Consider the following 26,757-nt stretch of genomic DNA (forward strand, 5'->3'; position numbering starts at 1 on the left):
CTTTTACGTAACCGTCCTGCACTACACGCTTATGCCGGTAGCAGATTGAATAAATACTATCTTTAAACGGTAGTAGCGTAGTAATATGGCTGCTTGTGCCTTCACTTCAAAGCTTATACCGTTGCTGGTGACAGGAGGACGGTTTAGCAGCAGGGCATCCTGTCCCGCACGATCAGCTGTCCGTGCGTTTTCGTGCCCCGCAACTCGTTGTCAGCTGCACCGAGTGGAGGGGACAAACGGTGCTCTGACGGGAAAAGTGGACCGATTCGGTGGAGTGACAGTGAACCTGGCTGACATTAGTTTACCGGCGGACATAAGCGAAAGTTCATTCAGCAGGATACTGCAAGGTTGGTTGTCCTAAAGTGTGTGAAACTGAGACGATCCGGGGAGATAAACACAGCACAGGTCATGTCTTCTCATCAACTCATCAATCATTAACAAATATTGAGTTATAACGTGTTTGTGCACAATATCAAGTGATTTTATTCTCCATCCTATTTTACATTATGTTATTCTAGCCCTGTTTTTTGTTTATCCTATGGCTATTTTCACGTGAAGATGCAGTCTGTGTAGTCTATAATCATCTTTATCTTATTTTTATTATTAATATTATGAAGGTTTCATTTTCCATCTCATTTTACATGAATGATGGTATTTTCCTTAAGTTTCTATGTTCATTCTGTGTCTTCTTTATATCATTTCTTTGTTCAGAGTACTTTGGTTGTATTTCTTGTGTGGTAGGTGCTGTACAAATAAATGTGGATTAATGTACCCATTATTTTCCAGATGAATCAATCAAGCAGTCATTTGGTCTACAAAATATCAGATAAATAATGGAAAATGTCCCAGTTTTCAAATACTTTAACAATTAATAGATTATCAGAATAGTTTAATTGTGTAGTTCCTTTAACCACTAGGAAGTGGCAAGTAAATTTATGGATTTACTAGCCGACATGGCATTTCACTTGCCCCTGGCAAACAGGCAATCCGTATTGTTGAGCCCTGTGGACGCACATTTACTTTTAAAGTGAGCAGCAATATTCTGTTAATTATGAACCCACGCACAAATGACCTCCTGAAATGACTTGAGACCATGGACATATGTGATGAAATATTGTGGTCGAGTTGTTCAGTTCTCATGTTCATTACTAAATTTTAGATACAAGCCAAGGTAAAGAAGACAGCCAACCTGTGCAGGAACATTAGTCATCCAGTGTCCTGCTAAAAAAAAATCATAGTATTCTTTAAAGTTAGAGGGTTTCTGATTTATTATATTAGCAGCTACGGATCAGTTATTAGTTATTACAAAATGCCATAAAAAAAAAGGCTCCCAGACCACAAGTGGTTCCCCAAATCACGACTTTTGTCTGAATAACAGTCTGAATGTCCAAGTTAGAATGTTATAAAAGAAAAAAAAGAAAATCTTTACATAAGACTCACAGGAATCAGGTCAACAAGTCAGTTATCAAATTGTTGCTGACTGATTTTTTTATTGATCGATGGGGCGATAAATTGACTAACTTATTAAGCACTACCTAAGTCCTCCATGCATTCTTCAAGTTAGTCTGGGATTTCAACCAGCAACCCTCCACTTTGAAGATCTGCTGCCCTAACCTTCAGGCAACTTCCACTGAATTGTCTTCTGTTGCTTGTCATCTTGTCTTTAAAATCACATTAAGCATCAAAAACAGTCTTTCATATTTCCTGCCTGTTTCTGGAGTTTGTTACTTAATAAAGCAGAACCATCATTATTATAATCAAGTTTTCTTAAACTTTTCTCGTGTGCTCCACAGAGTCTTTGCTCCAGTGGAAAGCAGAAGGCAAAGTTGCAGTGTGGCTTCGAGTTCCCATCTCACTGAGTCGATGTGCTGCTGCTGCCTCCACCCACGGCTTCACCTTCCATCACGCCAAAGATGACCACGCGGTGTTGTCCCTCTGGTTGGGGGAAGGGGAAAGCAGGTTGCCGGGGTTTGCGACTCACCAAATCGGAGTGGCAGGTAGAGCTTTTTTTTTTTTTTTTTTAGCCAGAAAGTTTATTCTTGATTTTCAGAATAGTTATTTAAGTGAATAATCAGTGATAAAGGTCCACTTACTAGCTTTTCACTGAGCTTTCAACTGCATCTCATGGAGTTTTCTGTGTTGTCATAGATCTGATGAAGACTGTAAGATGCAGTTGAAAGCTCCAGAAAAAAAGCATTCATGTTATAAATATATCTTATCACTAGCTTTTGATTTGATTTTGAGCACCACAAGCCATGAGTCCATTATATTGGAGAGAAGACAGACATTTGTACAGCTGATGTCTCCTAAACTCTGCAAATCACATCAAAACTATCTAGATGGATAAAGTGAACTACAGGCCAGAGGGAAAATATGCATTTTTGACATGGGGGTGAACTGTCCCTTTAAAGATACCTCAGCATAGTTTACTGACCATTATATAACACTTGATACCACTTAGACTATCTTTATGAAGAATTTAAAACTATGTGGACCACAGAAACTGCAGCTGGTGTGCACATTTACACACAAGGAGCCATTTAACCATTTATTGAGTGGCTGGGATTAATAGATAATAGGAAGAGAGGATAGATGGATGATTTTCTGTACAAAACATTCATAAATTATTATATTGCCATCCACACCACAACTGGTAATAGTAAACTTAAGGTACTTGAGTAACCTTACATTATTAATGCATCCACTAATTTTAACAGGCAATCTTTACAGAGGGTTGAACTATGAAGGAATCTTAACACAGCCAGGTTTTCATTGCATGAGCTGCTCAATAAAACCTAAAACTCCAGTCAGAGATAACAGGTATCACAACAGTGGTTATTTACTTACTTTGTTCACCCAGGTTTTCTTCTTCAGACTGTGCACGCTCACATAAAAAGGGGCATTTTATGCATAATAAAGCAAAGTGAAACAAACGCGAGCAGCCCACTTCAGTCAAAATGAACAAGTAGTTATAATTAAGAGCTATGGAAAATTTACAAAATATATTAAAGAAAGCAACACTGCTGCTGTGAATAAGGCAGGAGAAGAAGAATGCTGTCAGAAAATGACTGATCAACTGAATGTGATTTTAATGCTGCTGTTTATTTCTAACATGACAAGTGCACATTAAACAGTTAAACTTCATACAGCAGATTTAAACATGATGCTGTTGGTCTGAACCTGTCCCATGATGACACAGATGTAAAAATGAATATAACTGACTGAAGATTGTCTTTGATAAAGAGGACAGACTGATCGGTTTTCTAATCAGTGTTCTGAGCTGCAGTATCAGCGATGCCCAGCAGACTTTAAATAGTAAATAGCGTTCAAACCTGTGAGTAGTTACTTCATCATTATTTTAGTGTGTGATTGATACACTGTGTAAATTTCAAGTGTTCATGTGACCTGAAGCAGAAAAAAGACTCTGCATCACCAAACTGAGGTTCCTGTGACAGTTTGTGCTGCTGTTATATTACATTATGTTACATTTCTACATTATACAGCTTCGTTCAGTGATATTACAAACATACAGCTCAGCAACTTTTCATTTTTTTTTATCTTCCCTCAGTTTATAATCTTTATCACTCATAAGTAACTTCATTAGGGAAAGAATTAGTTAAAGAGTGACGCTTTTTACAGATGATTTAATCATAAACTCTGAACATAACCTGCTCCTGACCAGGTTGTGAGTTCAGTATCAGTTACCATGGTGATCTAGCCAGGTTAAAAGAGAGACACCTTCATGACACTGAAAACTCTGACTTTAGACTCAACATACCTCACTAACACATTAATCTCACTTCATAGTACAGCCCTCTGGTCTTCACAGGGATCCTGTTATAGAAAACACAGGTTTAGCACAGGAAACAAATATACAACCATTTTCTCATTATATTAAACAATTTATCTTTTACTTACAGTTTCAGCTCATCTACAGATCAGTACAAGTGGCTCCAGCACCATGCACAGTGTGTTTCAAACAATTCAGCGTACTCTGGTAAATCAAACAGCCACCAAACACGGTCTGCAAGAAAGTTCAATAACAAAATAACAAACTTTGGATGTCTATCATGCAATAACTCAAAGTATAGAAACAAGTTAACTCACACAAATTGGCTGATACAGTCTAACAAACTTGGAGGCATGGTCACAGACAAAGGGATTTGACAAACCACTCCCAACTTCATACACCCCCCACCTCCTCCCCTGTGTGCTGGCAGGTGAATCTTTCCACCCAGTCTGGTCTCAGATGTGAGATTCAGGCTTGAGCATGAACTCCAAACATTCTTGGGTTTCATCTTCTCCAATGTCAGGATTTGCTGCTGATGCTGATGGAAAAAATAGTGAATAGTGAAAATAGTCATTAATTACAGCCCTAAAAGCATATAAATTCAACAGCACTATACAATTGAAATTTGCAGCTGAATACGTAATTTACTTTTTAACTCTGAGCTAAACAAGAGATGGGTATCTACGACATATATTGTTCTTTGCGTTGGGTATTATTTAAAAAAAAAACATGCATGTCAGATCAGTCAGATTATATGACCTTTTGTCGTAAATCTAATGTGTGCACTTCAGGTATTTAACAAGCCCAGCCTCCACAGTCAGGACTTCTTGCTGTGATTGGCAGAGTTTCATCTGGTGTTACATTACTTCTTATTGACCAAGCTGACCACAAGCTCCTGGGACCCACAATCCCGGATCATTACTGATATGGAAGTAAAGTTTGTGTGAGGAGAACTGGCGTCAAGCTGCGCCAGACAGAGACTACATTTATTTCTGAATATACATTAGAGCTTCAGGTTGTGGAAAGTATTAGACAGAGAGATGCAGACATGACATCAGCATGACAGACATGATAAATTCATTATTTTGCTAGTTCAAAACAATTTATAAGTAGCACTGATAAAATTAAGTTCAAGATGGGGTAAACTATGGCATAAGATTAGATTATCACAAACAAAAAAACAGTCGTCTGTTTCCTGTTTTTAGGAATAAGAGGTTGTTTGCCTGTTGTGCATTTTTCAGCTTTGACCTATTTCCCTTGCGTAAATAGACATTGTCTTGTCGAGAGAAGAGCTACATAAATAGGAGCTGCTGGCCTGAAAGTGTGCAGGTTTTGTGTCTGTCCAGCAGAGGGCAGAGTGTCGTCTACACTTTTTTACCAAATAGTGGATGCACTTGGTGCATGTCAGAACATGTCCAGAGCAGAGCATCCTTCAGAATGGAACGGGGTCCAGAAACTCCCTTTTTGTTTCCAGAATGGTCTGACACAAACACTGATGAAACTAAGGTTTGGAATCTGAAATACGCAGCTGTTTGGATGACCTGATACGTGTTTGCTTCAGTTCCTGCTGCTCTCAGCTGCTTAATTTGGTAAAGACAAGAGAACAACAGATAATGCACAGGCAATCGAGGTGTAGGTTAACACTTCATTTATAAAAGAGAAGTCAGTTAACTAGTTCTTACATTGGTACCTGATGCCCCACAGAAATTGTTTGGTGTTTCAGTCTTTTTATTGCTGTATTTGTGGCCAGTATTCAGGCAGTGACATTGAGATTAAAATCTCGTTTCCAGGAGAGATCTGAGAACAAGAACTGTACACAAAAACACAACTGGCAAACAGAAACTACACTATAACCGAGCAATTAATAAAAACAGACGCAAGAATTACAGAAAACATTAGATCATAAAATCTCAAAGGGGAATGTAAGGCTCAAGTTTGAGGACAGTTTGCACCTCATTCCATTTAAAAGGTGCATATTACCTGGGGGGGGGGTACAGTTAGCAAACATCTGCACAAAGCCCACTGATGATCATGCACTGATAGACGTGGACAGTATAATAGCATCTTAAGTAAGGTTAGGTAGCTATTGGGTTATATACTAGGGTTGTCATGATTCTCCAAATTTACAGTTTAATTTGACTTTTGATTTTAAGGTCATGATTCAATTCGATTTTTAGATTTTAAACCTTTTCTTTTGCACTGATGTCTGGTTGCCATTGTCACACTATCTGGTCTCGATTTGCACAAATCAACACATCGCTGGTTTTATGCACTGACAACTGTCACTTGCATTTTGAAATTTTTCCTGAAAAACAGAGTACATATGCTTTCAAGTTTGATATAAGGGCTGGTAAGCTACACTGTCATCTTTGAAGAGATGTTTTGTTTTTTTGTTCAGACACATGCTGAATGCTGCAAGTTGGCGGAGGTGGAGAGAAAATTGCAAAAATCACCAATTCTGCCTTTTCATTCGTAGAGTGAATGAAATGAGATGCTGTTTATTCTTGATTGTGAGGAGTTATACAGAGAACAATGGTGAGTAATGCTCTTTGATAAGTAGGGTCAAAATCATTTTGTTGATGAGACAACATGACAGTACCAAATATTTCCAGTCAAAGACAGACATGAAGGTTGACTGTACAGTACGGCTGGATGAAGACAGACATCCTTTAATTCTACACAAGAAACCTAGTTTGATTTTTACTTTTTGAGTCAAATGTTGAATGTGAAGCTTGAATTGTAGTCTGTCAAGCCAAATTCCTAGGTATTTGTATGACCAGAAAAACATGGGTGCCATTTAAAGTTTGAATGGCAGGATAGCCAGAGTCACCAGCAGGGGTGGAGAATAACATGTACTTTGTTTTTTCTGCATCTAAAACTAACCTGTGATTAGGGAGTGTTAATTGGAAAGCACCAAAGGCAGGCTGTAGACTAATAGGGCCTGGACTGAGGTGGCACCTAGAGTCTATAAAGTTGTATCATCAGCAAAAAATGAACATTGTATTTATTATTAATTGATTATTTATGTATAAGATAAACAGCAATGTTGCATGGTGCTCACTGCCATCATTTTAGAGGCAGTGGATAGAAACAGATTTACAACAAAACATGAGCCTTAGAAGATTTTTTAACTCTTCAACCTGAATCCTAAATGTCAGGACGGGGCAAAGTAGTGACCCCAGTAAAGGAATCTCAAGGTTGACTTGTACTGCCTGTTTACAGAGGGATATGGGACGTTAACATGGTTAAAACCACGTCCCTTTTGCCACCCTCTCCTCACTGAAAGTACTGGAGGTGGCGAGTAGGGATGTGCGGAATTAGTCAACTACATGATTAAATGTCGCCACCCTTGCTCGTCTGCACCAGAAATACTAGTCAGTTTAACAATTTAGCAATATTTTATTCATGTACAATGCCAGTTAACTGTTGCCTCTAAGGTGTTATGCAGCTGCCCGCCACTAGTCGGGGCTGAGGCCCCACCAGACAGCGCACTGTCCTCTCTCACCCAGCGCGCGTGCCCCAGTGACCCATGCAATAGATGACAGCTCGTGAAACCAGCGCGGTTTGGCAGTGTTTTAATCTAAAAAGTGAAAATAATGTTGAATGTAAACTGTAACATAATAAACAGTTATATAACCACTCAGCTGTATCAGTGACTAACCACATTCAGCACAAACATGGACATTAACCTGCTAGCAGAGCAGCTGCTGCCACTAGCTGTGCTAACATTAGCCACACTGTGTAGCAGGCTGGCAGCTAACATCAGCTCTGCAGACACTGTGATCCTCTTCGTTCTGAAAAGGTGAAGCATTTAGTGAGTTGTCGTCATGTTTTGTAGGTTAATTGTATTGTTCATACTGCACGATGCTAAGTAACACACATTTTAGCAGCATTTAAAATACGATCTGGTGATTATAGACTGTGATTAACAGCAAATGGCCCCAAAAATATTCAGACAGTTTGACATTATCAATTAATCAACTTTGCTGAATTTTAAGTGTTTGCTTACTGGTAGACTAGTCGACTAGTCGAAATTAAAATTTGCAGTTAATCAAAAGGGAAATAAACGGCCAAGAAAATCCCTAGTGGTGAGTTAGGGGGAGTTTGGTTAGTTGCCCTCACATGACCTAAGTATGGACTTTTAATGATGATGACAGGTGGTCATATTTAGAGGAAGATCTCAACCAAAGATTGGTTCCATCTCTGGATTTGGAATGTCCTGTTTGATTGTCCTCCAGCTGTCCATGAACTCCTGGTCAATGACTTTGACTCATTTTGTTCTGGTGTTCAAAGGCAGATGATGTTATCTGTGAACCTCCTGCTGGGAGTCTGTGATGTTTCATCAGTGTAGTGTTCCCTACAGCTGTTGCATGTGATGTAATAATCCTCTCCAGTGGTGTATGATATGTTTAAGACTTGTATTTATTTGGCTCCACTGAGCACTCATGTTTACAACCTCTATAATTACAGGGGTCATTATACTAACTTATTTAAACCAAGTCTATGAAAGCAGGAATCAGATTGTGAAATATAGTATTTATCCTTGTCCTTAATATACTATGAGTAACATGTTGGTCACAGAGACGGTTTGGCATACAAAGAATCTGTGCTTAACACACCCATGGATGTCAACAACTGTCCTGCAGAGGTGTCCGTGAGTATGACGCTGAAATCTTACCAGCTGCACTTGACCTCTGACCTTTTTAGGGCAAAAACTAAATTTTGTCATTAAAATATCACACACTATTGGCCCTTTTTCATACACAGAGCTGGCCTGGCTCGACTCGGTTTCACTCAGCCCGTCAGCCCAGCACAGCAGAGGTTTGCCCTAACCCTAACTCCTTCCATTACAACAGGCCTTGAAAATGTGTGTTAACTGAAGATGAGCTTGAGGTAACTCAGTTTCACTTGTCTGACCAGGAAAGTGGAAAAAAAAAAGAAAGTTGAACCCTGGTTACAGGTCAAAAGGTCTTCGCACCTTGTTTGTACTGGTTGGAATGGTCTGTGCTCGGTGGTGGAGGGTTCTGATGACCCCTAGTTTATGTTCCAGTGGGTGGTGTGAGTCAAAGAGGAGATATTGGTCCGTGTGTGTGGGTTTCCTGTAAACTTGGATGTTGAGGCTTCTGTCCTCTTCAGTGTGCACTGCACAATCCAAGAAGGCCAAACTGTTACCTTGGACATCCTCTCGGGTGAATTTGATGTTTTGGTCCACAGCATTGATGTATTCCGTGAAGGCTTCAACCTCCTGTGTCGTTATTTTAACCCAGGTGTCATCAACATACCTGAACCAATGGCTTGGCGGTGTTCCTCTGAAGGAGTGGAGGGCTGTGCTCTCTACTTCTTCCATATAGAGGTTGGCCACTATCGGAGACACAGGCGTTACACAGCCATGTTTTTGCCTGTAAAAACCCCCGTTGAGCTGGAAATAGGTGGTGGTCAAACAGAGGTCAAACAGGGCACAAGTGTGGTCCGTGGTGAGGTTGGTTCTGTTGGACAATGTCTTGTCCTGCAGTAACTGTCCTCTTACTGTGGCAACTGCTTCCGTGGTAGGAATGCATGTGAAAAGTGACGTAACATCATAGGACACCATGGTTTCATCTGGGTCCAATTTCTCTGATTTTGGTGGCAAAGTCCTGTGAGTTCTTGATGTGGTGTGGAGTGTTTCCAACCAAAGGTGCCAAAATAGTGGCCAGGTGTTTGGCAATGTTGACAGAGTTGATACTGCTTATGAGGTGCTAACGACCCCATTAGGTTTAATACCTGAACTCCCAAACCAGTCAGGCAGAACTGAAGAAGCCTCTTGGATGAGAGGCAAAATGTCTTCAAGAACTCTATCAAGTCCAGTTGCCTACTACAAACCTTGATACAAATACCATGACCTGGATGAATGAGAATATTCACCGACATACTAGTAAAGTTGTAAAAATATTTGTGAATGCTGTCAATTACAGTTCTTAGAAAGACTAAAAATTGGAATTGGCCAAAATCAGAATAAGCAGGTCAGACCCTCAGCCAAGAAAATTGAAATCTGTGCATCTCTAGTTATCACATTAACAAAAATAGGATGACCTGAAAACATAAAGTCTCAGCCCATGGCTGTTGCCAGCATGGAGCCATAAAAAAGGGTTTTTCAAAAATTCACAATCACAGAGGTCCTCCAACATACAGTCATGAATGTGCACAAAAAAGCAGGCTAATCAGTCCAGTAGTACTCAAGATTAGCTGCAGACGTGATGTAGATCTTTTGATCATGCTCACACACAGTTGAGGACAATTAATGGAAATGGAAAAGTGTGTTCTGCATGTATCTCAAACTGAAGCCAAGCTAAAGCTTGAGTAAGCTGCCCCTTCACAGAGTCTTACCAAGAAGGAAATTAAAGGAAATACATTTTGACTAATACATACAGATAACCATCACTATTGTGAATCACAAGGAGTGTTTCATGGTTCTATGCATCAGACAGTGACTCACTGAACCTTCAATAATTGTTTTTTGGAAATCGCTCACTCTTTTCAATATGCCCATGTCACATTACAGTAATTAACAGTAATGTATAAAAAATAAATCAGATGTGCTGAGAATTAAGGAACAAAATCAAGGTCCTGGGTATCACAATACTAGTCTAACTAGTATTCTCTTAAGTATTTTTTATTAGAGCCGGAATTAATTCATTCATTAATAATCAGTAGGACTATATGATTATTAAATTAATCGCCAACTATTTTGATAATCAATTGATCAGTTTGAGTTGCAGCCCTATTTTTTATTGCTGGAGCTGCAAGTTTAAATACAGGATCCAACATTTAACAACTTTCTCCACATTTCATATTTCAAGTAAAGTGAAACAAACAAGCCAGACAGAGCAGCAGATAAAATGTCTGCCAACCTTAGGAGCATCAGAAAATGAAAATAAAATTACCATGACAGTCTCTTCTGTTTACAGTAGGTAACAGACTGACATCAATTGAGTCTCACAGGTAAGGCCTTTGGCCAATGAAACAGAAAATAAATGCGGCTCTAATTCTGCCGAGTAGATGCTGTGACTCTCAGAGTAGATCAGATCTCTATATTATCAACATTAAAAGTTAGTCAGGTCTGCAGGGGAAGAATCATTCTGGGTAAACTTTAGATATTACTGTGAACCTATAATTATTTTAAAACCACAAAATAGTAGGAGAGGCCTACATGAAATAAGAATGAAAAGAAGACATCAAACTTTTTTTGTGGCTTAGAAGCCAACTGTGACCTCAAGCGATTAACAGGTTTTTTTTTTTACTACAAACCCCACAGTTCCCCTCTGATGATTGCTTCTGGGTTTTTTGTATCATAATTCCTATTTCCCCCCTTTTTTCCCCTCCTGCTCCTTGTGAGCATTTTGGTTCCTAGACTGAAGGCTACATAATGATAGCCTCCCTTAGCAGCAGCCAGGCCTCCTCCTGTTGAGCACCATATGGCACAGGGATCGGGGATGACATCAGTTTCCACATGGAAGTCCAAGTCAGGCCTTTAAGACGACCCATCCCTCTTAACACATCTGTGACATTCATTTAAGGAGGCCCGTCCTGGTCAGACGGAGCAACCGGAAAAGAAAGTTGCCCGTTTTCCCTCCTCCCCCTCCTCCCCCTCCTCCCCCTCCTCCTCCTCCTCCTGAGCTGTCTAGTAGCGTCTCTTAGTCACTACATGCTGAACAGAAGAGAAAAATGTAATTGGTGAAGTGGGATGTTCAACATCATTTGTAAGTACAGCTGAGTCACTCAGACTCTGTTTAGACTCCAGAAAATAAAGAATTTCGCCTTTACCCATAATTGATGTTATTTTTACCCCCTAGCTTCAGACATCTTGTTCACTCAGTGGATATTTGTAAAAAAATGCATTTGCAGTTGAGATTTTTTTGGAAAATGAACAAGTTTGTCCATACTTATTGTAAATGTACATAGAGCGAAGGTTGTTCAGAAAAATGTCAGGCTGTAATCGGGTTCGGGCTGAAATAAGCTAATGAGGGGACTGGTTCAGATCAGTTTCAGACAAGGCTTGGGCCTTGTCAGGCTCAACTTTTCAGGCCCAAATAAAGTTATAGTGCTGGTGTTAAAGTGGCCATAGTGGCCATTCATATTTTTTATGAAAAGGGCGACTCCATGCATTCTGCGATCTTTTCCGGGTTATTCAAAACGCACATGTCAAGTCACAATCATGGTGGGCACCATTCCTCAAAAGAAGAGAAACATTAACCATTTAATAAACTATCAGTTTTGTACTGTGATTAACTATAACCAAACTCAAAATCAATAGCTAGTAAAGGAGGAGGGAGACAAGATGCTCCTTTCTTTGCGTTGCAGAGTTAGCAGTCCTGGTGCTAACTTGGTTGGTGCTCCCTTAAGGCTGTGGAGCTAACTTAGCCGGCAGACTTTGGGTTCTAGCTGCCGGTGTAAAGCAGACTTGCTCACTTTGTTAAGACGGGCTCTCGCAGCGCTGCCTTGAAAAACAGTGTTCGGTGTGGCTGCTTCAGATTAGCAGAGAGCGAGGAGTGGTGTGTCTGCATAGACAGGGACCAGTGAGGAGACCTAACTCCTTGGCTGGATGGGGAGAAGGGAGGAAAAAAATGATCTGGACCTGGCTGAGGATTGTGGGACCTTGCCCCACTCAGCCTATAGGCTCTTTCAAGATGAACTGCGCCTCACCTGGAAAGTAGACGAGATGAGGCACCCGCAGCAGGAGGCTGTGATAAAAAGCTGCAGTCAAGTCAGACAGTTTCCAGCAGACTTCACAGAATAAACAGAAAGTGACACTAACATCCTGTTAGATCACCTGTAGGTACCTGTAGTTTACAGACTACAGTCTTTGCTGAAGAAATAAAGTGCATTATTAGACGCATGGTGTTTGTACTCAAAATTAAGAGACAATTGGTGCCTGTCAGCTCATCGATCAGGTGACAGCCAGGCATCTTGCTTTAAAAACTGTGACCGCCTTGATCTCATGAGGTTACTGTTGGTCACATGTGCATGATGTTAGAGCAAGTCAGGATCAAGTAGGACACAAATCTAACTGGCACGCATTGTGCTGTGATTACCAGTGATCAGTTCTGCATAGGCCTGGCTCAATTCAAACGCACCTATTGCGAGCTGATCGCTGGATCCATAGGTGTGAACACCAGGAGGATAATGGGAAACTGAGTTCAGTGGCCCCTTTTGTTCACAGAGGACAAAGGACCATGTGGTCTCATCTGCCATTTTGGATGGCCTTGGCTGAGACCATACTAAACGTTCAGTTAAATCACAGCATGAAGGAATTCATCTGTGGCAAGTCCCAACAGTTTCTGATGCCAGAAGTGGAATTAACTTCAATTCCCTGTTTGTCTGAATTATGACTGTGAGCAACAAGCCCAGTAATGTTATTGTCATTTATTTGACTGGTTTGTCTCTGGACGTGTTTGATACTTAACAGCAGGAAACATTAGAAAATAAAGTGGACAAGGCTGCCGTTGTGTCGTCTAAGGCCTGACAGAGTCTCAACTCCAGGCTTTTTCCTTCACGTGGTGCAGGTTTTATGTCGTGTCCAACCTAATAATTAACTCTGAGCAGGACTGCCAACAGGTCTCCATTTAAATTGTTCTTAAAGTAACTTCTTCAGTGCAAAAGACCAACCAGCTTATGTACTGGGGACATGAGTACAAATGCAAAATATCTGAAATGAATTTCTGATTGTTTGTTTTTTGCAGGTGCAGTTGTTGATGAATCCAATGGAAAAGTTCTTGTCGTCCAAGACAGAAATAAGGTAAATGTGTCACTTCATTGTTTGAACGTACTGTACATTATAACCAATGCAGTCTGTTACACCCATAAAAGATAAAATATGTAAAGTTATGGCAAAGTAGATCATATTAAGTGAATGAAATGAAGATACTGTATTTGAAAAAAAGAAGCTGCACAGCATTCAGCATATTGATTTAAACATTATAAATGAATCACCAAACTATTCAGTATATCCCTAATAAATTTAATGAAAATAAAACATTCCATTCATTCTGTTTAAACCTGGTATTTCTGTACAGTTACAGATAAAGATTAAGCTACAGTACATGGTAGTATTAGTATTATACATTTGCGGAATTATATTTCAGTGATGGCTGTGCATGATATAAACATTTCCAGTAAGTTAAGAGCACTGTAAAGTCCAAAAGTCTTTTTTTTTTTCTTTTTTTTTTAAAGACAGATGTCATCATTTCCAAAACTAAAATGTTTTTATCTAATATAATATATTCCGCTTCAGTCTTTATTTATTGCCATTTAGCCTTAAAAAACAACATTTTCACTGCAGGGAAAAAATGGTCAAATAACTGCACATAACTGATGAGTTATGGAAATGAGTTAATTGAAATTGTATTTAATCATGAATCACTTTATTCAAATTAAGGATTTTGTTGAAGGATTTTTTAGGGTGATGGCATCATAAAATATGACTAGAGACACTGGAAGCTTCAGTCAAAAAATGTCACTCAGTGAAGCCCTAAAAGTGGACAAGGGAGTTAAAAATCAGCAATAGCAAACTGTGCAACACATCAGTTACATACCCTGTTTTGGAATTATGCTCAATTGCAACATACTTATGAAAATAAGAGAAAAATGTATGCATATGTTGGCTTGAGTGCTCATAATAGACTTGCTAGTTTCCCTTAGAAAACTGTATAAAATGTTGAAAAAGTTTGAATGAAAATTCAGTTATTGTTATTGTCAATCAGAACTGCAGCATTTGTAAAAGGACAGTTATTATATATACTAGGTTTGCTTTAGTTAAAACATGAGTTTCATAACATCTTAAGAACTAAAAGAAAGTTGATTTAATAAAAAAAAATAGACTTATATAACTAACTTACTAATTTAAAGAGACATGCTGCTTTCCCTCAGAAAAAAACATCTAAAATCTTGACGAAGGATTAATGAAAATCTAGTTATTATTATTTTCATTCTGAAATGCAGCACTTGAAAAAGGGACTTATAAGTGCAATGATTACATGTACTAGGTACAGTTAATAAGTTGGCAGAATGACACATTTCTTAAAGTTGCTACAGCAAATGTATATTTACTTGATTTTGGAGCCCCCTGTGGACAAAAGCAGTAATTTGTCCACTCCAATAACCACAAAATATGACGTCAAAAATAAAATTATCTCAAGAAAAACTTCCTCCTGCTCCTTTTTAATAGGTTAATGAACTATTCACCATAACTTTGCATGGGAAAATGTAAACACAGACTTGTTTAATCTGATTTCATGGAGACAACAACCCAGTTTCAGGCATTAACAATAATATGTTTACTTATGTAGGTCATAGAGAGGCACCAGTATTAAATTGAGACTGTTTCATAACCAGTTAAAAACTCCCTCTAGTAACTTTAAAAAGAAAAATTATGACGTATTTTGGCTGGTTAAAAACCATTTTTGGCAGGTAGTTTGCAAGCTCTTCCCTGGCTGTGCCAAAAAGTTAATATTGGATCCTGATCCTTCCAGCCACAGTGAAGAAATGAGCCAGTGAAGCAGCAGATATCTTGGTGCCGCTTAAAACGTCTGTGATTAGTTGTGTTTATTTAGCGAGGTGTATGTTGCCTCTGTTGATCCAAACGTGGGTGGAAATCCTCTCAGACCTTCAGCTCCCCTCACACTTAACATAGCTCTGCACAACATTAGTTGACCTCAAGCAAACATGCTGTTTACATGAGCTGAATGCGCTCAAACAACTTTGTGAGTGTGTGTCTCCGTCAGCTCTCACAGAGCCCCGCTGTAGTCCTCAAGTTACTCACAACAGGCCTCTTTTAAAACCGTTTCTACGCAGATTTGTTTACATTCTCAGTTGGCCAAGATAATATTGCAGCCAATTACCAAAAAAAGTGGCTGCACCATGATGCTGCAATTTGGAAACCAATTATGTTTGAAGATAAACCAGCTAAGTTGAGTTGAAGTAAATGAAGCAATAAGTAAAGACCCTTTCACACAGGCTGAATTTCTGCTGGTGAAGGCAGCAGCTTCTGTCCTTAATGCCTCAACATAATATTTTGTAATGTGAGCGCACACCACGACCGCTACACCTGCCAAATATTCAAAGCATCGTATGACGGAGAGTCCTGGCATGGTGCAAACCCATGTAACACAAATCCACCAGTATAGATGTTAGCACAGTAGAAGTACAGTAACTGTATTCGCATGAACCCTTAAAGGGACAGTTCATCCAAAAATGTAAATTCAGTCATCATCCTCTCATCATGATGCGGATCGAAGGTCGGGTTTATTTTGTTTTCAGCGCTTCAGAATCTCCCAAACAATGCAAATGGATGGTGACCAGTTTTCAAACAGAAAAACAACCCCCCAAAAAACACAGGAAATGATTCCCTTACTGCTTGTCTGGTGTAATCCAAGTCTCCTAAAGCCCCGATATGCCGTTCGCACATCATCACACCACACACACAGTTCAGACAGTGTGCATGCGCATGTGAACGTGGCTCCAAGTTAAGGATCTACAGTGAAGATTCAGACTAAAAACATGGTGTAAATGACATTCTTCATGTCAAATTGGTATGTTTGGGGGCTTTAGGAGACCAGACAAACAATATGGAGGCATTTTAGTGTTTTAGGTTTTTTTTTTGGTTGCATTTTTGAAAACTGGTCACCATTCACTTCCATTGTTTGGGAGATTCTGCAACACTGTTTTCCTGTGAAACTCCAGCAGTAAAAAAAAAAACTGACCTTCGTGAGTTTTTATTTTTGGGTGAACTATCCCTTTAACAACATGCCACCATTAAAGACTGAAATGAAAAGTGATTTGAGTTCAGCACAGGTGATATGTACAGTTGTATCACACAAGGAAGTCATGTACATCCTACATCAGAGATGTGGACTCCTAAATTTGCAGACTTTGGACTGGACTTGACAAAATAAAAAAGACTTGCAACCAGGGCTGCATGATTCTTGCTAAAATGTGAATCATGATTTTTCTCCCAAAAACATTTATTGCACTCTTGGACGCAAGTATAAGTGCTTGATTTTAACTTAAAAGTCTCTTGTAATTACAAAAAATACCTCAAATCTCATTTTCTCCTTAACTTCAGAACACTTTATTAAAGTCATTAACTTTGAATACTGTTAACAGAAAAAAAAAAGAATGGTGATGCATTGTGTAGCATTTGCATTGTTGATGTTTGTGTGGTCTGGCAGCTGGAATTTATTTGTGATGTGGTTTGTTTGTCGTATAGGAGCAACCGAATCATTGTCATTTAGAAATGAAATTGCATGTATGATTTTTTTTTTTTATGATTAATCATGCAGCACTACTTGCAACTCAGTTTGGACTTAAACACCAATGACTTGTGACTTCACTTAAAATTACTAGATACTATCTCCCCAAGCCCAAAGATTATCAAGTATTTAAAAGTGTGAATCTCCTAATTAGTTCATTTCCCTTAATTTCTAACGTTAACGCTATTTATTCTCAGCAAATCGACACCTAATTCCCCAGATCCACTTTGTTTGAACCCACCAACAACATCCAATCAAGCTGTAAGAGAGAATCATAAAGAACTAACATTATTTTACTGAGCTCCAGTTGGAAAGAATAGTATGAAAGGTAATATTTGTCACACTAAAACTACGCAGTGGTCAACAAAAAATGAATTGCAGTATGCAAAACATGCAAGTGAAAAATGACAGATGGAGACGCAACAACTTCCAACTTATTTCGACATTTGAAGTTGCACCAAGAACAGTAAGTCAAGGATCTGTTGTTAACATGGCATTACATTTGATGGAGACCACTTTATGACTTGTTAAGGACTCAAAAATCAAAGTTTAGGACTTGAGACTTGCCCGTCTTTAATGTGGAATTTGAGTGCAAAGTCTTGTGACTTGTAAAAATGACTTGGTCCTGCTTCTGCATCCCAGTAAATATGTAAGTGAAGATAAAAATAACAGTGTAAAGATAATTAATCTATTGCTGATAGTGTTGGCCAGTAATATATTACTTTAATATCATTACTTTACTCCATAATATGTAGTGTAAGAGATAACAATTTCCAAAACTGTAATAATATTACAGTTGTTGATTCATGTAACTCCAAGTTACTGAGTTACTTTTTGACCGAGTAGGCTGTCTCATGATGATGTGTACGTGCAGCAGGTCATGTCAGCTGTTGGTCAAAAAACTAAACGAGGGATGGAGGATAAGGGATGAGTTTGTTTGGCTTCTCCAGAGAGAATCTGTGGTGATGAAACTCAGAAAGGTAGACTTTGTTTCTGCGACACCCAACACCTGGACAGGTGTTGTTAAAAGGAACCCCAGCTATTATGACTTGTGAGCTTTAATACGCTACGATTGTCCCCTTAACTTTAAAAATCCTCAATGTTTCGTGCATCTTTCAACCTGTGGTGGCCGCCACTACTTGTGTATGTGCAATGCACTCTGGGTAGATGACGTCAATTGGTTGCACTTGAGAGTGGCGCTAGTGTTACCTGGGCCCACCACAGAGGAAATACTAAAACAGTGCCACACTATGCTGAACACATTTTTCAGTCGAAAGGCAACAAGACAAGTGATGTAAGTCTTCACAGCTTCCCTAGCGATAAAAAGAAGAGAAAGGAGTGGGAAAATGCTTGTGGATGAGACCAACTTCCTGAAGACCTGCGGCTGTGTTCACACCACTTGAGTCCTGATACTTTTGACTCATCTAGCCGACCACAGCGACTAAAAGAGCTCTCAGATGCTGCTGGTTATAAAAGAAGACTAAAACCAAATGCTGTTCCAACAATATGCTCCCACAAGGAGTATAAATGCCCTCGGATAGCAAATGAAATCTGCGCTAACATCAAAGACAGGGGATGCTGGACGCTCTCCTGCTAGGATGTAAACAACCTGCTCCTGCTGCTGAGGGTGAATCACTGGACACGACCCTGATCATGGAGGAACCTGGTGATCCACCAGTTCAACAATGCGTAAGTGTAACTATTCATTTTCACCAAAAAAAACCCATTAAAATCATGGTGATGTGACATTTGTTGGGGTCTGTACCAAACAAACATGTTTTCTTACATCTGACGAACAAGATTTGTTGGCCAGGACATCTCTGCAACACGACAGTTATTCATTATTAAGCTGTTTCACACATTTTACTTTCATCAAAAAAATTACAGCTTTTGCAAATTGGGTAGTGCACTTGGACTGTTGTTATGTAAATAATATTTTGAACAATTGTGCAGCCCTGTTTCTAACTTTTTCATATTTCTGTTTTTGGACAGACTGTTTTTCAAGATGGGGAGAGTGTCGGTGAACCCAAGTTCAAAATTTCATGGAGCAAAGTTCACGACACATTCAGAGTGAGACCAGTGGCTGTTAAGAAGGACTATGGCTGTTCTCTCCTGTGTGTCAGAATCAGATCAGGACATGGACATGAGAGTTAACATGACACATGTCACGTCTCCACAAGTGAGACCACAGATCATTTTACAAACAGTTTTCATGTTTCAAGTAGTTCATTATCATTACAAAAACAATGTACATGAAAAACATAATGCAAAATCCACAAAGCTTTTATTGATGAAGAGAGCTGCTGTCTGAGAGCAGAGACTCTACAGAGAGTGTACAGAGGAACACCATGTGTCAGGGTGGATCAGAATATTCACAGAAAGAAACTTTGTTCATGAAAATCCTAATGAAAAATTTTTCTCTTTTCTTCATTATCCATTTCTGGCTTTTGTCACAATGTCCAACTATGTAACATTTGAATAATGTTAATAAAAGGAACCTTCACCAGTTACTGAGGGCTGCAGTCTATCAAATTATCCATGCTGTCACTATTAGCAAGTAACAGCACATACAGTGTCTTAAATGGAACCTGAAGTGAGAGTGTACATTTTGACCTAAACCATCAAAAATCTCACGAGACTCTCAAAAATTTGGGGTTCCCTTCTAGACCCAACCAGCAGACACAGAGAGTGACGACACAATGTGCCACCGCAGCAATGGTGCCACCGCAAGATGGCAGAACACACAAAGCGGTCGCCGGATTCGTCTATAGTTTGAAAAACGTCTTCAGTGTTGTCCTCTTTGCTAATAGGCTCGTTCGAGATGAGCTGCGTCTCGCCTGGAGAGTAGACAAGGTCAGGCAGCCGCAGGAGGAGGCGGTGACAAAAAGCTGCTGTCAAGTCGGACAGTTTCCAATAGACTTCAGAGAATATGCAGGAAATGACACTAACATCCTGTTAGATCACCTGTAGGTTACCTGTAGTCTGCAGACCACGTTCATAGCTGAAGAAATAAAGTGTGTTCTTGATCGCTGATTGAAGTTGAAATGGAAGAGATCTACCTACTGTCACATGATCCTCTGTTCTTTTGTCTGCCTTATAAAGCACTTTATAACTGTTTGTTTGATAAGTCATATGTATTATTATTATCAGCCACAAAATATCTGCTTCCTAACAGATTAAAATTGAAAACTTAAGTGAACAACAACTAACTACACCAAATATTACAGAAAATGTGTTTTTTATACAACACGTGCTGGTTGTTGTCAAAATTAAGAGCCAATCAGAGCCTGTCAGCCCATCAATCAGGTGACAGCCAGACGTTTGCAGTCAATGGAGAGCAACTAAGGCGACCTTAACCTCATGAGATTATTGTTGCAGATGTGTGGATGATGTCAAAACAAGTCGGGATCAAGTCGGACACAAATGTAACCTGCATGCATTGTGCGGCGATCGATTCTGCGCAGGCCTGGCTCATCTTGAACACACCTAATGTTTCGCTCAGGCTCACATGAAAACGTCTGTATGTTTATCTCGGGGCGTACCTGGTGGCCTACAAGTGATAGAATTTCTTTCAAAACTCATAAAAACTAAGACATTTATAATATTTCTTTATTTTACATTTATACACCTGATACAAACATGAATGTAATAAGACCTGCAGGCCTTCATAGTTGAGGTTCCTTTTAACAGTTCACTGGATCAGCCGTTGAGCACTGGGATGCAACAAGGCCGCCAACAAGTTACAAAAGTAATCTTGTAATTAGTTAAAGTAAAGTAATGTAACTAATTACCTTTTATACCAAAAGTTATACAAGTAAAGTAACATTATTACTTTTTAAAGGAGTAATAAGTAAAAAAAAATAACTTACCTAACTAACCTGAGTAACTTCACCAACACTGATTATTGATCAGTTAAAGCTACTACAAGAAACTTTCAAATTTGATTGAGGCCCTGTGAACAAAAGCAGGAGCATTTTTTCCATACTAACCACAAAATACAGCACAAAAATTGAGCTATCTAAGAAGAAATCCCCTCCTGCTTCTTTTTAACTGGCTATCATATTGAAGACTCTTTGTAGCAACTTTCAGTGATAGAAAATTATTAGATAGAAAAAAGTTTTAGAAAAAAAACTTATATGAAGACAATTTTGGGCTCTCAGAAATTGTTTTTTTCTTTATGTTCTTTGTCTTTGTCTTTTGTCTTTGTTTAGTTTATAAAGTATTATAAACTAAACAATCACCAAAAAATGCATAGCACCACAAAAAAATTATCCTTATTTTGAACACAGAGGAAGACAGAGCTGAGCTGGAGGCTGTTTAACACACAAACAACAACATGAATACATGTGCCATCATTCACTGTCAAAGAGACATAAACTGGCAAGAGGTTGAACCTCCAGAGGAAGAAAAACATGTCAGGGTTCAGATTTTTGCTGGAAAGAAAAGAAATAAATCTCTGCCTCAATAACACAACAGAAACTATTAGGATTCTGAGTTTCTATATTGCACAGCAAGACACAATTCTAAAAAGACCTTGGTTTCACCTCTAGTGATACCAAAACATGCAGGGAGACTTGTCTTATTCCTCTGCTGTAGGTTTTTATTTACCTGGCTGCTGAGATTGCAGTATACTGGTGTGGCATCAGAAAACCAAATCTATCTACAGACAATATGTTGGTCCTTTAAAGAGTCTAAAATCCAATAATCAGAATATACATGTAAATTATAAAGTTACATTAATTTGCTTTTAAATGTGTTTTGGGGCAAAATTTTTATTGATCACACTGTAACAACTGGAAAATGAAAATAACAAGGACCTACTCGCTCTAACGACATTAAAGGGACGGTTCACCTGAAAATCAAAAATACAAATTGCTCCCCTGGCCTGCAGTGCTGTTTATCCACCAAGATCTTTTTGGTGTTCTTTTTGGAGTTTTTCTAGTAGAAAGAAAGTAGTTGTGGTAGATTATACTGCACAAAGAAAGTAGTTCCTGTAGTTCCTAACCCTAACCCTAACTGCTCACAACAAGGTTTATCTTGAGTAAACACTGGTTTTGAATTTTTCAGATAGATTTTTTAGGTGCTTCGAGCACCACAAGCCGAGTGCCTTTTAGTTCCAGTACATTAGAAAGAGGGCAGACATCTTTATGACCGATATCTCATCACTAAAACCAGAATTGCTGTGCAATAGGTCTTTATAATGTCTTTAAACATTTAACTTAAATTTAACTTTGTTAAACTTGCAGAAATCATCTTTAAAATTAAACTTTGCTGTCACTGAATGTGCCATCATTATGTTTATTTCTCTTCAGTCTCTCAGCAGTTTCAAATAGACTGAGAAGGGGCACATGCTGCCTATAAAATCTGGATCATACATGACAAATATAATTCATATTGTAACTGACAGAATTTAAGTGACTGCTGTTTCATTGCTCACAACATGTACAATGTGCCCCGGACAGGAATCTTAAGAGCATATAATGTATCTTAATGGCTTTTGTCCAGAAGCAGAGGGAAACAGTTAGTGGCCTGGAAGTGTGGGGAGTGTTTTATCTCTTCCTCTCCTCCTCCTCCGCCTCCTCCCCATCGAGCTGTTTACTGGAAATGGGCTTTATAACAGCCTGGCCCTTGGCAGTAGAGCGTCTCTGGCAGAATGAGCCAGTTCAGAGCTCACGAAGGGTTACGAACTCCCCGAAAAGAAACCAAGGACATTATCGCTCTCACATCAGCGCAAAAGACAACTGACAGATCCCCAGTGGACTGAAGGTGATTTCATCCACCGGAGAGCTGAATGATGCAACGAGTATGAGTGTTTCATTTAACCATCGGCCAATGACATTTACACAACATTTCCCAGTAGAAGCGGTGTGAACGGTTAGCGTATGTTTGGCATCCCTCCACCTGTTTTTGGTATTATTATTTTCACATTGAGCTCTGACTGCTCCTTTGGGGATGAGACTTTTTTCCTCTGCAGAAACCACACTGATTAGAGTTACACAAAATCTCTTTATTTGTACCTAACAGCACATTTTAGAAAAACGCTCCAAAAATATAGCATTTCGTTTGACAATACATGAAAATAAATGCTGTAGTGCATTTGTGATCCTCACAAAGAGAGGATTTGCAAAACAAGGAAAATCTAATTTCAGGAAAAAAAAAGCTTTAGCATACAAAATTCTTTAAGTAACTACAAAAATATATATACACAACACTGACATCATAATTTAACCAGCAGCATACTGTTATTAAATATCAAGGATAAGTGGTGAAACAGTTTTGGAAGACACACTTCACCGCATAAAATGTAAAAGTCTCCAGAGTGAGGCACTAAATATAAAACATAAAATGAAAGGATGCTCAGATTAGAGCATCAAACATCTGTCTGCCTGTATAATTATTAGTTCAGATACATAAGATGATCCTTTAAAAACATAATCTACTACTTACTGTTATTTTGTTTAAGATAAAAACTACTGCCATACTGTAAGATAAGATACTGATTTAAAGAACTTGCGAGAACCAAGTGACTTAAAACTTGGTGGCATTGGCAGATTTCATAATTCAAAACAACTAAAGACTAACATGGACATTTTTTTAAAAGTATACATGTTAAGGTACATTTACAGCAGTGCCATCTATCATAACTGATGTTAAAGTTTAACTTTGCTCTTATGTTTCAGACAAAGAATGCCTGGAAGTTCCCCGGAGGCCTGTCTGATCCAGGAGAAAATATAGGTGAGTGTCACGCTCCACAGAGCAAAAAACCTAATACAGTACATCTAGCTAAATCCTTCGATTTTAGTATAATGCTAAAGTGGGTGTTTTGGATTTTTTTGAAGTGGGGTTGAGATAACTTATTGGTTGTACTGTATTACCTACAGTAGATGGCACTCAGTAGGACCCCTGTTCGGACAAGCAGCATGAGTCCCGGTCTAGGAAGATGAGCAATGTACTGCTGTGGACAGTCAGCAGGAAAGTAGATCTTAGCCATTTTAGAAAAGGCCCACCAAAAAAAAAAATCAATGTCAGTTAAGTGTAAGTTATATTTAGAATATTTTAACCACTTTACCTGCCCATCAGACAGCCTGTTCTGGCAGGAAACTGACGTTATGTAAGGCAAATGGCACTCTCTCCCAAGCAACCAAACCCCATTGGCAAAAACAGTGATTTTACCTCACAGAACACAGGAGTTGCTGGTTTACCGCTGCTTTAACTAGTTTGTTTAGAAGTGTTATTGTGTGAGTTATTTTAAAGGGTTGTTCAGATTCACCAAAGTCACACAATAACAAAAACAAACTAATCGATCAAGGCAGCAGTAGACCAGCAACTCCTGTGTTCTGTGAGGTAAAATCACAGTTTTTGCCAGTGGAGTCTGGTTGTTTTGGAGAGAGCAAAATTTGGCTTAGTCTGACAACAAGGTAAAGCCATGAAAATATTCTTAATATAGAGCACACTTAAACTGGCTGATTTTCTTTTTTGAAGTGCCTAAAATATGTTGTGCTGCTGACCTTGTCCATAGCAGTGCATTGCTTAGCTTCCTATACCTGTACTCCTCCCTGCTTCTCCAAACTGGAGTCGCACTGACTGCTATACATCAGACCGGCATAAATGGGTACTTTGCCAAAATGTCATGGCCCTGCCCCCTTTTGTGGGATAGAAAACTGAAGATCCCATAGACAGCAATTCAGTTTTATGTGGTTTTGAATTATAATTTTGTCAAACTTGTATGAATTCATGTTGAGTTGAACAAACCTTTGTTTTATAGTCATATCTAAGAATTATTCTGTGACCTTGCCTGAACCTACACTAAATCATCTGAGTCTAAGTGTCTGTAAATAACAAAACCTGTCAATAGACAAGTGTTGATTGAGGCTAGGCTGAGATTTAGACGGAGACGACAGTCTGCTATGTTATGACGTTATGACTGAACTCCACTGGTCTCCCACTCAAGTAGCTCTCTATCTGAAGACAAAATTTCCCTTCTCTGGGGGCTCATTAATTGTTACTTATCTTTCTGGGATCCTTTCTTTTTCCGGAAGGATGGGGAACCAGAGATTATGGTGGATTTGTATGTTTATTTGATTTACAACCTGCTACATAGCAGCTTTTCAGTGTGGCCTTGCCATCTCAGGCAGAATGACGAATTGCCGGTCCAATGTATCTGCTGTAGGTAATATACTGGCGATATACAGGTACCTCATACAACCCTACTTTAAAATATCCAAACTATCCCTTTAAAGATGATACATATACATTCATTTGAACTGTTCAAAATAAAGCACATGATATATAGGCAAAGAATTACATCTGTTTCTCCAAATTCACTTTTTTAAACATTTTAAAAGCAGCTTTAATATTATACATGTATACATGACCCACCCCAAAAGCAGCGTCAAATGTTTGTGTTTACAAAAAATATACGTATTTTCCCTTTTCCCCACATCTAAACATCAGTCTGCAGGTGACTCTGAACATAAATATTCCTTTCTGTCAGGATCTTTAAAATGCCTCCACATACATTTGTTTATATTATAATGAATCGCTCTCAGGTGCCACTGCCATCCGCGAGGTCTTCGAGGAAACCGGCGTTCGCTCTGAGTTCAGATCTCTGCTCAGCATCCGGCAGCAGCACAACCACCCCGGCGCTTTCGGCATGTCGGACATGTACATCATCTGCCGACTCAGCCCGCTCACCTACGATATCAACTTCTGCACTCAGGAGTGCCTGCGCTGCGAGTGGCTGGACCTCGCTGAACTGGCCAAGACCAACGATACCACGCCCATCACCTCTCGCATCGCCAGACTTCTGCTCCACGGCCTGGAGCAGGGCTTCCACAAAATTGACCTCACCATGGAAGAACTTCCTGCTGTCTATTCTGGGATGTTTTACCAGCTGTACCACAGGCAGCTTCCTCCCACACTAAAATCTTAGCAAGCCATCATCAATCTGATGGGGTTAGCATATCATGGCTAGCTATGTTGACACATGGTTGTCAGTATTACTCATATTTAAAGTGTATTTATGACTGGAATTATGTTTGCAGTGTGTTTCACACACTAACTGTTACTGCTGAAGAAATGTGGTGCAATACTGTGACATTCATTTGTGGTTTTTAAAGAATTATGCCACCATGGAACCTGCAAGACTGTAGAGTTTTATACGGTTTATTTAACATTTTTTGGCAGCCATGCTGGAAGTGGCAACAGTGGCTGTAAGCAGCTGATTTTCAGGGTACTGTTCCAAATTCTGCTGCATTTTTAACTGAGAGAAAATCATTTTGTGACCAGTAATGAGATATTAGGTTGTTAACGAGCTAACCACCAGTGTTAGCTCATCATACACTGGCAGAAGCTAATCTATGTGGCTCGTAGCTGCAATACTTCATGTGGGAGTGTACAAGGTACTTATTGATAGTCATTTAATTAGCTGCAGTAGATTCCGGTCGGCACAGCCTCAGTTTGGAGAAGCAGAGCAGAGCACCAGCACAGAAGCTAAGCAATGAACTGCTGTGGACAGGGTCAGCAACAAAATGTATTTTAGACCCTTTAGAATATTTTCACCGCTTTACCAACAGACAGCCTTTTCCAGGAAACTACCTTTATATGAGCCAAATGTCACTCTCTTTTCACACCAACCAAACTCCATGAGTGAAATTAGTAATTTTACCTCACAGAACACAGGAG

At 39.2% G+C, this 26,757-nt stretch overlaps 1 protein-coding gene across 1 annotated transcript; it reads left to right on the forward strand.

Annotated features, from left to right (window-relative positions):
* Nucleotides 1-26,267, forward strand: nudt6 (nudix (nucleoside diphosphate linked moiety X)-type motif 6). The gene is made up of 5 exons (XM_084719793.1): nt 1-347; nt 1,794-1,997; nt 13,507-13,562; nt 23,754-23,808; nt 25,623-26,267. The coding sequence occupies exons 1-5, from the start codon at nt 86-88 to the stop codon at nt 26,003-26,005; spliced, it is 960 nt and encodes a 319-aa protein (XP_084575919.1). The 5' UTR covers nt 1-85; the 3' UTR covers nt 26,006-26,267.
* The last annotated feature ends 490 nt before the right edge of the window (nt 26,268-26,757 follow it).

Source organism: Lutjanus erythropterus, chromosome 5, assembly GCF_056507025.1.
Source record: "Lutjanus erythropterus isolate fLutEry1 chromosome 5, fLutEry1.hap2, whole genome shotgun sequence".
NCBI lineage: Eukaryota > Metazoa > Chordata > Actinopteri > Lutjaniformes > Lutjanidae > Lutjanus > Lutjanus erythropterus.